This window comes from Falco biarmicus, chromosome Z (assembly GCF_023638135.1).
Source record: "Falco biarmicus isolate bFalBia1 chromosome Z, bFalBia1.pri, whole genome shotgun sequence".
NCBI classification, from domain to species: domain Eukaryota; kingdom Metazoa; phylum Chordata; class Aves; order Falconiformes; family Falconidae; genus Falco; species Falco biarmicus.
In genome coordinates, this window is record NC_079311.1 from 46,885,839 (window position 1) to 46,901,179 (window position 15,341).

The 15,341-nt window shown below is 36.1% G+C and overlaps 1 protein-coding gene across 1 annotated transcript in view; it reads right to left on the minus strand.

Moving 5' to 3' along the window:
- Positions 1–9,868, minus strand: part of LOC130143084 (uncharacterized) — a 31,414-nt gene extending 21,546 nt beyond the window's left edge. The window contains exons 1-2 of the mRNA XM_056325694.1: positions 9,753–9,868; positions 9,512–9,659 (exon numbers count right to left, since the gene is read on the minus strand). Of these exons, the coding sequence (XP_056181669.1) occupies positions 9,512–9,611 (100 nt within the window). The 5' untranslated portion in view covers positions 9,612–9,659; positions 9,753–9,868. The remainder of the gene's footprint in view (positions 1–9,511; positions 9,660–9,752) is intronic.
- Between the last annotated feature and the right edge of the window lie 5,473 nt (positions 9,869–15,341).

Sequence of the window (15,341 nt, forward strand, 5' to 3'; positions counted from 1 at the left end):
TGAAGCATAAACATGCATCTTGTGCAGTCTGCATGGAAAACGTGATCAAACAACCTTGATGCAGATAATCATGCGTAACACGCTATCACAGGAAGGAAAGTGAACAACTGTCTGTGGCTACATCTCTACTGGGGTGGTTAGGGGACCTAGAGGTCAGGCTGTTCTGAGAAATATATCTTCTTGGTTGAGATGAAATCTTAATTTATACTTTAAAACTGATGCCTGGGATGCACAAAGGGAGATATATATATATATATATATGTATTTTAAATTAAAAATCACAATTTAAAATAGGAGCAGTTTGTCTCCTGTTTTATAGCATGCTTCATTTATATCTAGACTACTCCCTGCTGATACTTAAGTTTAAGAATTAACAGTGCACTTCAGATGCGGTTGTAGTTGGAAATTGCTGATTCCATATCATGTTACTTCTGTGCTACTTCATGCCAACTTCAATAAATTTTACTCCTCTAACAAGTATAAATTCTGAGGTCTGTCTTGTAGCTTTATCACATCCCGCATGTTTCACCATTTAGCTACTTTTTGCTGTAGTGATTTCTATTTTATGCCTTGCATTAGCAGATGTTGCTTTGTGACAGGGAGTTATTTTCTTTTTACAGAAGCGGCCAGTTGCAATTCTGACAGATGGACAGAAAGAGACTTATCTTCATAATACTGCTCAAAACAGGCAGACAAGATGGAAGAGGACTATCTATTTTGGCAGATATAACTCCAAAGTCTCATAACATTTATATTTTGTTTTGCCAGAGAATTTTTCCCCTAAAAAAATTAACACAACAAAGTATGCTAGCATGGAAGAAAATTATTCTATTATATCATTATTAAAATATTATAATTATAGTGCATTCTAAGGACACATTTTTGCTATTCTGTAAAAGAATTTGCATATTAGAATTTGCATTTTTAAGTGATCAAAACAAAGTAAAACATAAAAAATGTCATTGCACTGCAGTCTCAATTTCCTCTTTCCTCATAACTAATACCTCCTGAAAAAAGATGAGACAAAAGACAAAGCAGATGTGCTGTGTTCTCTGTTACATAAAGAGAAAGTTTCAGAGGATCTCAGAGCAAAGGCAACTGGTTTGGCACTTGTTTTTCTTTGCAGTCATGAAATATTACACATTTTGCATCCCTAGTAGTAACTTAATTGAAAGGTATAAATGCTTCTATTGTGGTTACAGGAATATTCTACCAAAAGGAAAAGACAATTTATGACAATTAAGTTGTGTCTAATTGCTCTTCTTAGAGAAAAGGAATGGTATTTTTAATATAGAATTACAGGAAACAGTAGAGTTTTGCTACAGACTTTTAATTTCATATTGACTAACACCCAGCATTATTTTTTTTTGCCAGGAGCAACCATACAGCAGTACTCAGCTATTAGAGAAAATATACAAATTTAAACCTCAAAACTGTGTGTCCTGTAGGAATTCTAAGATAATAGAATCAGTCCAAATGAAACACAAAAGAAAAAATGTAGTCTTTTCATTGTATCAAAAGTACAACCTGGATAATGCATAAATGCACATAAAACCTGTATATTTAACATCTACATTTTTCATTTGAAGATCAAGGATAATAATGTGAAGAACCTAGCTTCTTTCCAGAAAAGTGATATCTGTTAAGATTAATTATTTCATAAATTTATTTTTTCCTGTACGATAAATGTCAAAACTAAGTATTTATTATAAGTTGGTCACGAAGTCCAGTTACAATAATTAATATGATATTATTTGGCCACATTAAAATAATCTCGTTAGCTTTTGAGAAACTTGCCATCACCACCAACTTAAAAACTTATGGGCATATCTTTGTATTAAGTTTTATTTTCTGGGAAATTTTTTCTTCTCTAGTCAGGAAAAATTAGCCTATGACAAAAGTTCTCATTCCATTGCCTATTGAATTATGTAATATATTTACAGAGTTTAAGAAAAACAGTGGTGGATGGTAGTCCAGTCTTTACATTTAACTCCAGGTTCATCTGTGAGTTCACTGAATGGAAAAGGGGTAGGACAACATGACCAGTTCTGATGTAATTACAGGCACATCAGAGCAATCCCCTCAAAATGCTGTTATGCTCAGGATCTCAATAGTAATAGACATTTCACAGGATCAGACCTTGTGAAATGGGAGCTTCATGCCCAGGAATGCTGCATGCTAACTTCATCACTGAAACAAACTTTGATTTAAAAGCATAGAAGTCTAGGGGTTGAACAGTGTATATAAAGCTAGGGAGGTCTGCGGTTTCCTTGGGGTAAAACTTGTAATTTGAGGCAACATTCACACAGGCATTCCTCATGTAGTTGAAGGTTTTGTATTTTTGCTGATCGCAAGCAGTAAACAAAGAGCACTGGCAACTCAAACTTTGTGTGGTGTGGCTGCCCCATATTACATTCTTGACATGACATTACATTACATTCTTATGAGCAGCAGTCATAAGAACCTGCCTCAGGCCTATGCACATCTTGCATTATAGCTTCACAAGATTTCATAGACAGACCTGTGCTGCATCGCAATAAGGAAATCAGCTCATGGGTAAGCAGCACAGCATGGGAAATTTTAGCATAAGCGTTGCAGAAAGGGGTGCCTTAGGGCTGAGCTTTCCTACAAGTGTGCTAATGCCTGATATTCAAATTCCTAATCTCCAGTGGAATGAGAACACAAATGCTTGCCTTAAATTTCTGAGTAATGCACATTTTGGAGCAGATATCTCTCTGGTGCTGATAATTTCTGTTCTAGGTCCACCCTGAACTCTCTTACGTGTTTAACATGCCAGTATCCCCACGCAAGATGCTGATTTTGATAAACTGACACTCTCTTTGTACATTTTCTAGTATATTTCTTGTACAAATTTCTAGCAAATTTTGTCAGAAGAGTCAGTTCTAATTGCACAGTTTTTTTCCTGATTTCACTCTAGATCAGATATCAGAAGTAAGCAGAATAACACACATCACTGTTCCAACAGTCTAATGTGATTGTATCTAAATGACAGGAAAAAAACCCAACAGTAAAGCAGTAGCAAAATATCTTTGGTCCCTGATCCTGAATCATTGGGAGGTGTTACTTGAATTTGCTAAAAAATTAAAAGTTTAGCAGTCAATATCCTGAGTAACTTCAGTTCTCATAGCATGAACTGAATTAATGTAGTCACCTCCTGGCATCTCATCTCTAAGATTCTTACACAGCTGACTTCGTAAATCCTTCAAAGTCTATGGGTAGTTATTTCTTGAGTTATGAAATTTGCTAACCACAAAGCAAAGAGGATTGTATTTGTTACTTCTACTGAATGTGGTATCAGTTCAAGATGTAAAAACCCCTCTTTTGTCTTGCTCTTTTCATCTTTGGAAGAGAAAAAGAAAAGCAATGCATGGATTATTTCTTTACTACTAGGTAATGAAGTTTAGATTCATGGAGTTACAAAATTGCAAAGCTCCATGAAAATGTTTCTGTTCTAGTTTTTGAAATGGTGGTATGGTTAGTTAAAAGAGGTATGACACCTCCCTTTTCAAGCTATTCTGAACCTTATAGATCAGTCACTTTTCTACAGCTGGAGTCACTGAATTGTTAGGTCTCTAACCTTGGGGTAAGGTGGAGACATGTTTAACAGGTGTGTTATTTATGGTTTTAAGGTTACTGAGATGTTATTATTGATGTTCACATAGGTGGCAGGTATAGTCATCATGTTCTGTCCCAAAACTACCTAGGGACCCACCTAGGCTGGCTAGTTGCAGCAAGTTGAGCATTCAGTCACTGAAACAGATACTGTTTCATACAGTGTCATAATTTTCCACTCAAGCAGCACTGTGACTACTAACACACAATTGTCTGACCATAATACACAAAGGATTAGCTGGCATATGAAAATAATTGGGCCAGCCAGGGACTATTGTAGTATATGCTAAAGCCCTGGATGGAAAGACAAGTTACTCCATTAGTCTTTCAACTTCAAAGATACTTGGTCTATCACAATGCCAGTGTTCCAGTCAGTGTCTTTCTGAGGTCATGTCTGAAACTAACTATTGGTACGACACATTTAGAATCTACTCTTTCAAATGCTCTTTTTGTCCTCTCAACCCACATAAAAATATAAAAAGAGAATGGTTGAGAATTTGTTTGCCCCCCTGAACTTAAACTAGGATAGAATAGATTAGCTTTAAAAAAAAGCTAGACTGGTATCAATAATGTTCCAAAATTCAGGTATGTGCTGTTGGCTCAGTCACACTACCTCCATTTTAAGGGACAAGAGAACTCAAATCCACAGTCCCATTTTTGTGGCCTTTCAAGAGTTTCCAATCTAGTTTAAGATGATGCTCCCAGTTCCACATGTGTTATACCTGCAACTAGAGCAAACAGACACTACAGTTCAGCAGCTGAAAGGAGTGAATCAGATCATCAGCCAAGTGGCACAGTTTGACATCTTTTTCTCATCTATAAATCTTCAAGTAGTTATACCCTATTGCTTAAAAAGCTTGGTGGATGATTGATAAAATCCCACACCTCCATTAGAGTGGTGTTCTACACCTTTTCAATAGTTTTCTCTCCATTTTGTGTGTGCAAATATTTGCCAATAAAATAAGCTAACATTACCTGTTTTGTTTTGTCTTTTAGCAGTAGGAGAAACAGAATTATTCTTCTTCCGGAACCAGGATTGTGATGACAGTGGAATACTTTCTTCAGAATAGGAATACTGGCCTAAGTAAAAATACTTCCCACTCCCCCCCAAAAAAAACCCCAAACACCAAAACCAATAGGAACAGAAAAAAACCCCACCACATCACATATTATGAAAAAGTAGTTCTTATTCCAGTGTTTAGTGGAGATTTTTGTTTAAAAAATAAAACAAACCAAAAAAATACATTGTTATTACGCATGATACAGAAAGCAATGCATGTAAGAATTAAACAAAGATCACCAGGCACTCCTATTTATCATACATTATAGTAAAAGGAGAAAGAGACACCCTCTAGTATTTAAAGTAACTTATGTAAAGAAAAGCTCCATAGAGATAGATTAAAATCAGTCATTTTATTCTGACAGAGTGTGTTCATGTTCTGCATATGGTCAAGAAAAAGTGAGTATTGTAAGCACATAAAGCTTTTATACCTTTGGACCAGTTTTAATATAATGTCTCGGTAATCAGTTCACAGTGTGGGATGTTTTACAGAGAGTATTGCCATCCTACAGCATTAATTAATTTAATGCCTTTCAGATGAAAAAAAAAAAACCACTACAGAAATTCTTAGGATATTATGGATTAAGGGTCATCTCACAGATTTATAGGGTTTTTCCTCTGGAGCTTCCCTGGACAGCAAATTCTAATGAATCTTGGTACTTTAATGCTAACTGCAATACCAATGTTGTGTGCGAAGTGCCATGTAAGATACAGCGCAACAGCCAAAACAGTCCTGTGATCTCAAATTAGTTTTCCTTGGCTTCTGGTTACACTTAGACCCAGTCCAGACCAGCTGTGATAATGGGGCTCTGAGAGTCTCAGTAAATCATCAGATACGCAATTCATTCAAATTGCAAGTTTGCAAGCATATTACAGGGCTGGGAACAGCTGGAACACAAGGAACATATTATTCTACTGAGATGTGCTTCAGACTACAAAGAAAGGATGCTGTTAAGGGATGGAGAAATCAGCCAGGTTTGTATGACATCTTTCCTTGACTCAGCAAGTATAGTTTTTAAATCAGTAGTACACACAGTTAAATATTCGTGCATCTCACTATATGAGCATGATAAACCCAACACAGACTAATTTCTCTATGCAAGACATAGACATTTCAGGGGTATGGCTCAAAAAGAAGATGAAGAAGCAAGACTATCTTTGCATCTGTTTCTCATTAATAGTATTTAACAATCATTATGTGTCTTATTCCACGACTCATTGTATGTCAAGGTATAGAACACTGCAATTTCCATCAAAATGGCAAAACAGTGGAGTGACTTTCAGCATTCACAGCAATTTCTCAAACCTTGCCAGAACAGGAATTTATTGAAATTTGTAATCTGTAAGCTGTTGGGGCAATTTAATGTAGTGCTTGGTCTGGGCACCACTCCTGTGTTGTGAGTAATACCTCTAATTTTAAGCCCTCATTTATAGGGAGGTAGCAGTTGTTGTCTGCAAAGACAGAAAAATATATATCATATATATAACTAATATATAACATATATATAACTAATGCTCTTTTAATAACTTTGTATAGAGGGCTGCCTGGAAGTAAGCTTCTTGATTGCTCCTTGTTACAGGACTGTTCTAGTGATATGCATACTCTGCTATTCAATACTCTTCATAACGCAAGTGTATACACTAGACTTTCTAATAAAAGTATCAATGGGCTGAATGGAGCTTGTCCTAACCTCTGTGCTCTGATGCAAGACAAGGAAAGGCAGTGAGAAGACTTTTATAGTCTGGTGAGAGTGTCCTTGAAGTATGTTTCAATAGAAGAAACATAGTGAAAGAGAAGGTGACTGCTTCTTTGACTTGGGCAGATGTACAGAGTATTTTGACCTTTATTATGTGGAAAATAAATAGCACAAAACTTGATGTGGATATAGAATAACTGCTCTCCCAATGCTGTGAACAAATGGGCACTGACAGTCAAGACCACACTGTTTGTCTTTGTTGCTTACAAAAAACGTGGAAATTGTAATTTTTATTGCTGCTGCTGATCACTCATACAAGCAGTCAAGTAACAAAATGTGGTTGTAATATTCAGTGTAGCTGAGTGGTTGGAAATGGGCATTTTGGGGCCTCTTTTATTTGCGAATGGAATAGTAGCTGCCTTTCCTATTTACCTACAGGCCAGATGGTCTTTAAGTAGTCTGATCCTTCCTTCTCATTGAGCACTGCATCACATGGATATCAGCTTTTTCTATTATATTTAAGCTTGCATTTATAGCATTGATTGTTGTTATATGAATTCAGCCTTTGTATTGTTAATAGGAAGGTTCATCCTCTGAGAAGGATATCTTTTATAACTCGATCTCATCCTCTGAATCTAGCTTAACAATGAACTCTGACAGTGTTTTACAAGTAGAGGTTAGTTTACATTGTCAAAGGCTACAGCTCAGATTTTTTCCAGATGAAAATACATTATGCAAACTTTTTCTGCGTATTCATTCTGGTCAAACCACATTTTTTTCTCTAACATTCTCAGATTACACTGCCTTAAGAAATAGCCTTGCCCAATAGCATTGCCTAACAGAGTTGACAATCAATGATGTCATTTAACTTGTTATTAACTTCTGGTTTGAGAGGAGGTTGCACAGTCAGTAAGTTGACTTCTCCTTTTAAATTTAAAAATCCTTAATTATCCTAATATAGTGCACAGGCATGAAGAAGAGCATATACAGAAGTTATCAACTAGTAAGTTGTCAATTTGGAAAAAACTTTGATGACAACGGTTAATATTTCAGCTTGTTACTACAGACAGTAAGGCTTTGTCTTGCTGTGTTTTGTTGATGCTATCATTATTTTCCTCTTGAAAATCAAAGTAAAGGCACACGTTTCCTACTATAAGCTGCAGAGATACTGGAGCAAAGATGAGAATGCAAATTTAACAGTCCTTGGAAAATATTGTGCATTTGTATGTTTATTTATAAACATAGCTAATCCATTCATATCAACTTGATATTTCATTGTATTCCCAACATTTGGTTATTCATTAGTCAACTGCCTGAGAAAAGTAGATCACAGTGCCACACTGAGTGCTGTTCATCTCTAAATCAGCCATGGCTGATCCTTTAATTTTAATCTTTACTAATGTATTTCAATTTTAAGCATAATGCTAGAGAAGTGTATATGACATCTGAGAAAAAAATCACTTTTACTAATATGTGTGGAAAGGGTTCAAATATATTCATTAATATTAGGTATGAGCAGACTGCTCCCTCATGATTTATGGGCAGGATCTGCAAGTTGCATAGAAAAAGCCACAAATCCTCCTCATCTTTCCCTCACACAGCTTTTCAGCTGCCTGCTCCCTAAGGTGGGGCAAGGCAAACCACCCCTCTTTTAGTATCGGCTTTGCATAACTGTTCATTTATTCTTTAATTACACACCCTTGAAGAGCACTCACAGAATCTGGCCTTCTGCTTTCATTTATCTAAACCCCTAAATGCATATGCAATAAAGGTCTCAAACTAAAAATGACTGTAAACGCTGAATATTTTAATTTTTGAAGCTTAACCTTGGTTACCTGCTAGCCCCCAGATATGGCCACCTTAGGGTGTATATCAGAAAAAATGAAGTTTGAACACTCACAGTAGTAGCTCATAAGAGGTATTCTGTACAACAAAAAATATTTTAAAAGTACAGGTGCAATTTAATGACAATTTTAAGATGTCACTGTTAGGATATATTTTATTTCTGTAGAAAATTTAGTAGGAAACCCACAAAGTTAGGCAATATACAATTTTATTCTTTTGTTGTGGCCTTATTTTCTCTTCTTTGAGGCAGAATGCTCTGGTAAAATTATTTGCCTTGTAAATTCTTTTTTTCAGGAGTTAAGATTTCAGGGAAGAAATAAGCACCAGGGACAGGAGATCTTGAGAAAAGGTCTAATCTTTCAAAAAATATTCCTAAATAAAATATATAATAGAAAAGAAAGCACTAACTACTTAACCCATTTTTTTTTCACTTATCAAATATCTTGTTAAATGCTCTTTTAGGTACAGTGTTTTTTGCTTGAAATTCAATGGAAACTCTCTCCTCTTAAATTTAAGTTCGTTCCTTCTTGTCCTATAACCAAATTGAAGACTTTTGAAGACTTCTGAACACAGTCTTCTGAGAAAGAATTTAAAGGTTCTTACATTATTAGACCACCAAACCCACTTTCCAGTCTTTCACCAGAAGCCATTTTGATCAGCCCTTTGACCATTCCCTTGTACAATCTTTCTTGTTTATTTTCTAACATTGCATTTCTTGAAATGACATCCCTAAAGGGAGTCAAAATACATAAACATGAGCACACATGGTCACTTGCTGTGGCTGAAATAATAATGACTTGTTGAGCTGTGGAAACTCAATCCTGTTTTTCTAAAAATTCACAAAATATTTGTAAATCCTAGAGTGGCTTTATTTAGAAGACCTTCATTTATCACGCTTTTCTAAATATTGGTATGCAGCTTTCCAACTAGTCACTAACATTTGAACATATGTTTTCCTAGGTCAGCAAGAGAGCTTTGCAAAATAATTAGCTGTATTCAAAACTATACTCATTCACTTGTGGATCTTTCTGCCATGTAAACAACTTAGCTCTTTTAGCATGTCATTCATATTAGTGTGTTTCTTTCCTTGACTTTTGTTTGCAATTAAGAATCTTAAAAATAGATTGTTATCCTCGTCACACTTTTTATGCAGCTTGTTTAATATAATAGCGGTTTGGCTCCACTCTTCCACGCTCAACAACTGTGTTCTGTAATATAACATACATGAACAATTACATATTTTTTTTCTAAACAAACGTTATGTCCAAAAAATTACCTTCATCCATTGTAACCAGTCTGTTTCTCAGGGCCAGTGTTCCCATAGAGTTGAGAGTTAACTTCTGGTATTTTCTGACAGCCTCCCACACTGTGTACATAAATATTTAATCTTTAAAACAAAAGACCTTCACTAGGCAACCAGATACCTGCAGAAAGTAAAATGGGGGATAAATATCAGGTTTCTTCTCACTGTTTCCTGCAGCTAGCAATGTCTGTTTTGCCAGGAGACCAAAACTTACAGGATGAAACTCACAGCTGCAGAAGACTTCAGTGCAAGTGAAAAAAATACAGGCTGAAGTACGCTTGAAAACACAAATGTTCACAGGGTTAAAAGGGTTTAATTAGAATATTTTACAGATATCCACACTTCCTTGTTTCAGCTGAAAGAATGTGAAATATGATACTCTTGCTACATTTCCAGTAGTGGTAAAACTGGTAAAGATAAAGGATGTTTTATGCAACTTCAGCCCTGATTTCACATAAACAGAGTTATTAAATGCTTCCAGGTGAAACTCCTTTTACATTAAAGCAAAGTTTGCCCTGCTTTGGAGGACTGCTTCATGGAAGCGTATTGCCATTTCTCTTCTCTACTAATTAAAGGTAGAAAAAAGACATTGCCAACATCATTATGCTGAGACTGGTCTCAGGTAATGAGACAAGCAGGTACTTTTGAACCGTCGATCAAATACACTGTTCTCTTGGTATAACTCCAGGCACAGAACTTGTGATATATTTCTATATTAATATGAACAATACAGGAACAGGAACTGGGAGAGGAAAGTACTGCTCAGCAGTTGCAAGAGCAAATACAGAATAAACTCTTCGCAGGCTAGTGCGAACCACCTTAGTCAGGTGAGGCCAGTGGCTCAGGATTTCTACTTCACTTGTATTGTTCTGCACCCCACCCTCATGTCAAAAAGGATTAAAACCAGGTACTTGCCTATAGATTATAGTACAAAAGGAAAACTTTTGTTATTACTAACTCAACAAGCAGTTCCAGTGTGGGTTTATAGCAGAAGCATCACTGGGAATCTTCTTTCAGATAATCCACAACCTATTAATTTGTATGACTAGTTTCTTTAGTGTTCTATTTTGAATATGTTATAGTTTCAGCAGGATGTGAAAATTATAGCATGATATGGGACCAAGATAAAAGGCTTCTCTGAAAGACTACCTTCTTATATAAAATAAATTTTTTTTGTGATTTTTCTTTTCACAGAAAAAAAAATAACCAGTGGACTTTTGTGTTGTGTCCATGTTTGTCCATCCCCCCTTCCTCCCCCTTTTGCCTCTTGCTACAGAGGAAAAAAAAGAAAGAATGGAAAAGGAGAAAAAATGAAGAGAAAAGCAACCACCTGAACCACTGAGGGTGTCTGATTGTAAAAAATTCCCACCTTATAAAAATAAAACCATTTTTGACAATTTCTGTTTCCAGATTTTTTTTAAATAACAATAAAAAGATGTATGGCATAGAATTAGCACTACAACTACTGCTAAAAAAAAGAAACTGGCAAAACAGAAAAAGTCCTGACTCCAAGTCATATTTAATTATGTTACTTTAGGTTTCTACTTTAATTTTTTAATATTCACCATAATGTTTCTTGCTTTACTTAGTCTTTTATGGGGTGTGCAGTAGCCCCAGTACTGAGCTAGGACCTGACTGTGCTAGCTATTAAACAAACAATAAAACAGGTTGGCTGTGCCACAGACATCTTCAGATCTTTCTTTTCCGTACTTTTGTTTTGGCTGGTGTTCTTGCTACTCTTATGTTAGGAAGAATCTTTACCTGACAAATCTTCTTTACATTTTTACTTAAAGCATTCTTCAAAAATCCGTTTAGTAATCAGTTACATATACATCTTTTTCTTAAATCACCATCATCTTGAGACTCACTATTGCATTCTGGCCTCTGGTATTTTGTTATCAATAATATTTCATGCATAATTATGAAAAGGTAAATTTCTAGGGCCAGGAATCTCATGTTCCTCTTTGTATATTCCAAATCACTGTGATTCTCTTGAAAACCTTGTAGCAGTTCCAGAGATAGATAATTTACTGTAGTATAGAATTGGGACACATTTGAAATGTCACATCTGTTCCTTTCCCTTTTGAGGAAACTCAGATGCAAATCAAGCTCTGAGTTATGTACCTTTAGGAAGATCTATAATGGGACAAATTACAACAAATACAAACATGCCTTGAAGTTTCTTCTCTTTGAAACAAGCTTAAACCCTTTAAAATTTGTCATGAATAACTATGACTTGCACCACGTCATCCATTGTGCTCTACGTAGTACTTCTTTCCAAGCAGCAACAGCCTCGAAACAGCCCAGTCCAGAGTAAAACTTTTGTTTTACAAGACACAAGAACAGCAGTCATCTTCCACTCCTCTGAAGCTCAGTTGTGACACAGCACCAGCTCTCCTGTTTTGGGTTTGGTTTGGTTTTTGTTTCTCAATGTTCAAAAGACTTTTCTCCATTAAAGGCATTAACCTTTCTACAACAGCCATAAATTGTTCACTTGTTTAAAGTAAAGCTCTGTTATTTGTGTTGAATGCCACTTCTGTTATAATATACACCCTCTAATTAGCATTATACTACATAAGTCTGTAAAAAGCCTGTGCATTCCTATTTCTTTGTCTTATCCCCTGCATATGCACTGAGTTATACCTTTCCCAGTGATTTACTGTTTTTGTCACAATCTTGTCATTTTAGGGGTCTGTTTTGCTCTACTGTGATTTGGGGCAGAATTTGTGTAAACCAGGGTTTTCAAAGCTTTTTTCCTAGAGGCTTCCTAGAAGGTCCAGATTTTCCTCATATAAATTACTTTGGCACACAACCATAGCAGAGTCAGGGCTTATGCACAGAAGGCAGTCTGGCAAGTTGAAAAAGATTCTGGCAGCATTTCTCATTCTGCATCCTTGAGATGCATTCCTCGCTCCATTAAAATGAGTGACAAAACGAGCTCAGTTCAGCTGAATGAGATTTCTAGTTCCTAAAATTATAGCATTTTGACATGACTTCACACAAAACTCTTCTGCCTGTTTCTAGTACAGCATTCTATTTTTATTTCTTTATGTAGGGGCCAGTTCACTCACATTTTGTATCTTCTGGATAGCCAAGCTTTGGTTTACCATGAGACTCAGAAAATCCCTTTATACATCTAGAAATCTATAGAGCTACAGAAAGGTATTTACTGCAACTAAGCGAATATTAAATTTTAGAGCTAATTATAGAAGCAAGTGCATGTTTGATTAAAGCATGTAGCTCCTGTTCCCAGAGGATCAATGCCAATTTAGTATTTCATGAGGCACTAACAAAATATTGGCCAATCCACGATGAGAGAGGTGAATGATAAATATTTAGTGTGGTGCAAAGCCAAATACAATTAAACCCAGTTATAAAATTCCTTAAAAATATTTATGAACTATTTTGACTTAGTATCAAGACACAAATGCATGCTGTCCAATCTTTTCCCTATTTGCAAGCTTTCAAAGAGGTCTGCAGCTGAAGCAGAACCTGAATGGGAAATAACACATTAATGAAAATAAATCCTTTAACAGAGAAGGCATAAAAGATATTACACAGTTTTGATTACATGTTTTATGAACATTTTTTTTTTTCTTAAAGCATGAAACTAAAAAAGAAGTTGTGTGTCTAGATTTGAAGTTCTGTGCCACCCAGCCCATGGTACAGGTTCACGGGGATACTGGTGATTACAACCGAGCTCTAGACAGACCATCTAGAATCATGAAGATTAGGTACAGATGAACTGACAGCATAGCTGTTTCGACTGGAATTGAAATCTAATTTGTTGTAATGTGACAGGAAGAGATGAAGATCTGAGCAGGCACTATACTTCAGTAAGGAGAAAAAATGTTTTTCTGAATAATGTGCCTGAGATAGGCTTCCTAAAACAGGAATTAGTAAATATGTGTTAGTGGAAGAAGTACTTGGTTTGCTCTGGAACATCTTGCTGGAAGTATTATTGTCTTTGGTAGGACTGTTGTATCTCATACAGCGGTGACATTACATGCTCTTAGGTCTATATCATCTATATCACTGTCTCTTGTCTCTGTACTTGAAATCTGAGTACAGCTAGTTACCCTGAAGGACCTGGCTATCTAAGGAAATGAAGTAATGTGTTTCTCCTCAGTTTTGTAGGATGTGGATAAAAGCTACCAAAGATAAATGAAGTCACAAGGTGCAAAAGGTGAAAGGCAGATTCCAGGTGGCTCTGGCTTGCTATCAGCTGACTCAAAATGTATGACTGTCGTGGAAAATAGGCAGAGCTCTGGTTTATGATTTATTGACTGACTTAGTACATTTTAAAGCTCCTGCAAGATAATGCTATTTCATAACAGTGCAATTTGTTAGCATCATTTTCCACTCAATGTTTATCTCATAGGTAATCTGAAGGTCACCTATAAAATGGGGTTCCTTGGCTGAATGTGGGTAGAATGGTCCTCGCTCAAATACCCCCAAATTTAAGTCTTTTTTATAGCATCCCAGGTAGAACAAACACAGAGCTACATCAGGGGAGGCATCAGCCTCTGAAATAGATGTAAGGGCTGCTGATCTTTCAACCTGTAAAACTCCTGCCTCATTTTGCTGACATCTTGTGTAGGATGAATTGCTTGCAGAATCTTCAACTGCTCACTTGAGCTGTTATCAGCAGTCTCAAGAGAAATATTTGGCAAGGCCAAATCTGACAGTTTACCAAAAGTGACGTCTTTTCTTTTCTATTTTTACTGAACATTTCCGTTTCTCTAGGCAGCAACTGTATTCCATGTTATGTTGACTATTGTGTCAAAATAGTGATACTCTGAGAGATTCCACATTGAGTATAAAAGTAAAGAAGAAATATTACTTTTTGTCTCATCTATATTACAGCAGTAGCTACATGTTTTGTCACTTCTGAATAAACAGTAACAGGTCAACAACAGACAGTACACAAACTGTTATAACTTTATGAAACAAATGATGGAGTCACAGTTAAAAACTTGACAATAAACACTAAAGTTCCCTCCAATTACATTGCTTTTTTAAAGTGTAAGCATTTTGTACAAAGAAGCCCTCTAGCTCAGATGGTGACTCACTCCAGCTACAGAAAGCCAATGAGTCAACATCTCTCCACCCGTTTAGAAGGAAGAAAAGCAAACACCAACAGCTCCTGCAATGAGCTGTAACAATGGCTTCATGACAGATCACTCTGAAAGTAGGAACACAGGCCTGAAAGACAATACAATAAAAAAAAGAGGTGAAAACCTACTGTGATGAAAACGGAATAATAGTCCAATTATTGAGAAAGCATACCAAAGAAAAGAGTTGACATAGAAAAGTGTCTTACTAAATATTTGAAACACACTAATTCCTACCCTTATAGGCCTGCAGTACATGTTGTTGAGCTATTTTCTTTACTAAGAAAAGCCGAAAACTCAAAAAGATGCCCCGAGCCTGTGTAACCAGCTTTCTAGATTACTTCAGTACTTCAGAAGACAGCTAGGTGCACCAGGGGTATGCACAGATGTCCAGCTTTTCAGTACAAAAATATTGTAATTAGCCATGCTCATTAATAGACAAGGGAAACAGTCCCAGATAAAACCTGTAAAGAGAGGGTTTGGCAAGCACCTGAAACCAGTGAAATAAGACTGGTAGTGTCATACTGACATGGAGAATGTCAGGAGGGCAGGAATAATCTGAACTTCACACAGCATAATTAGATAAACAAAGCCAAATACAACCTGACAGCTTGCTCACAGTACCACTGGCAGCTGATAGGCCCCTTCAATTATTCAGCTTACTGAAAATATCTGAAATACCTTTGTCA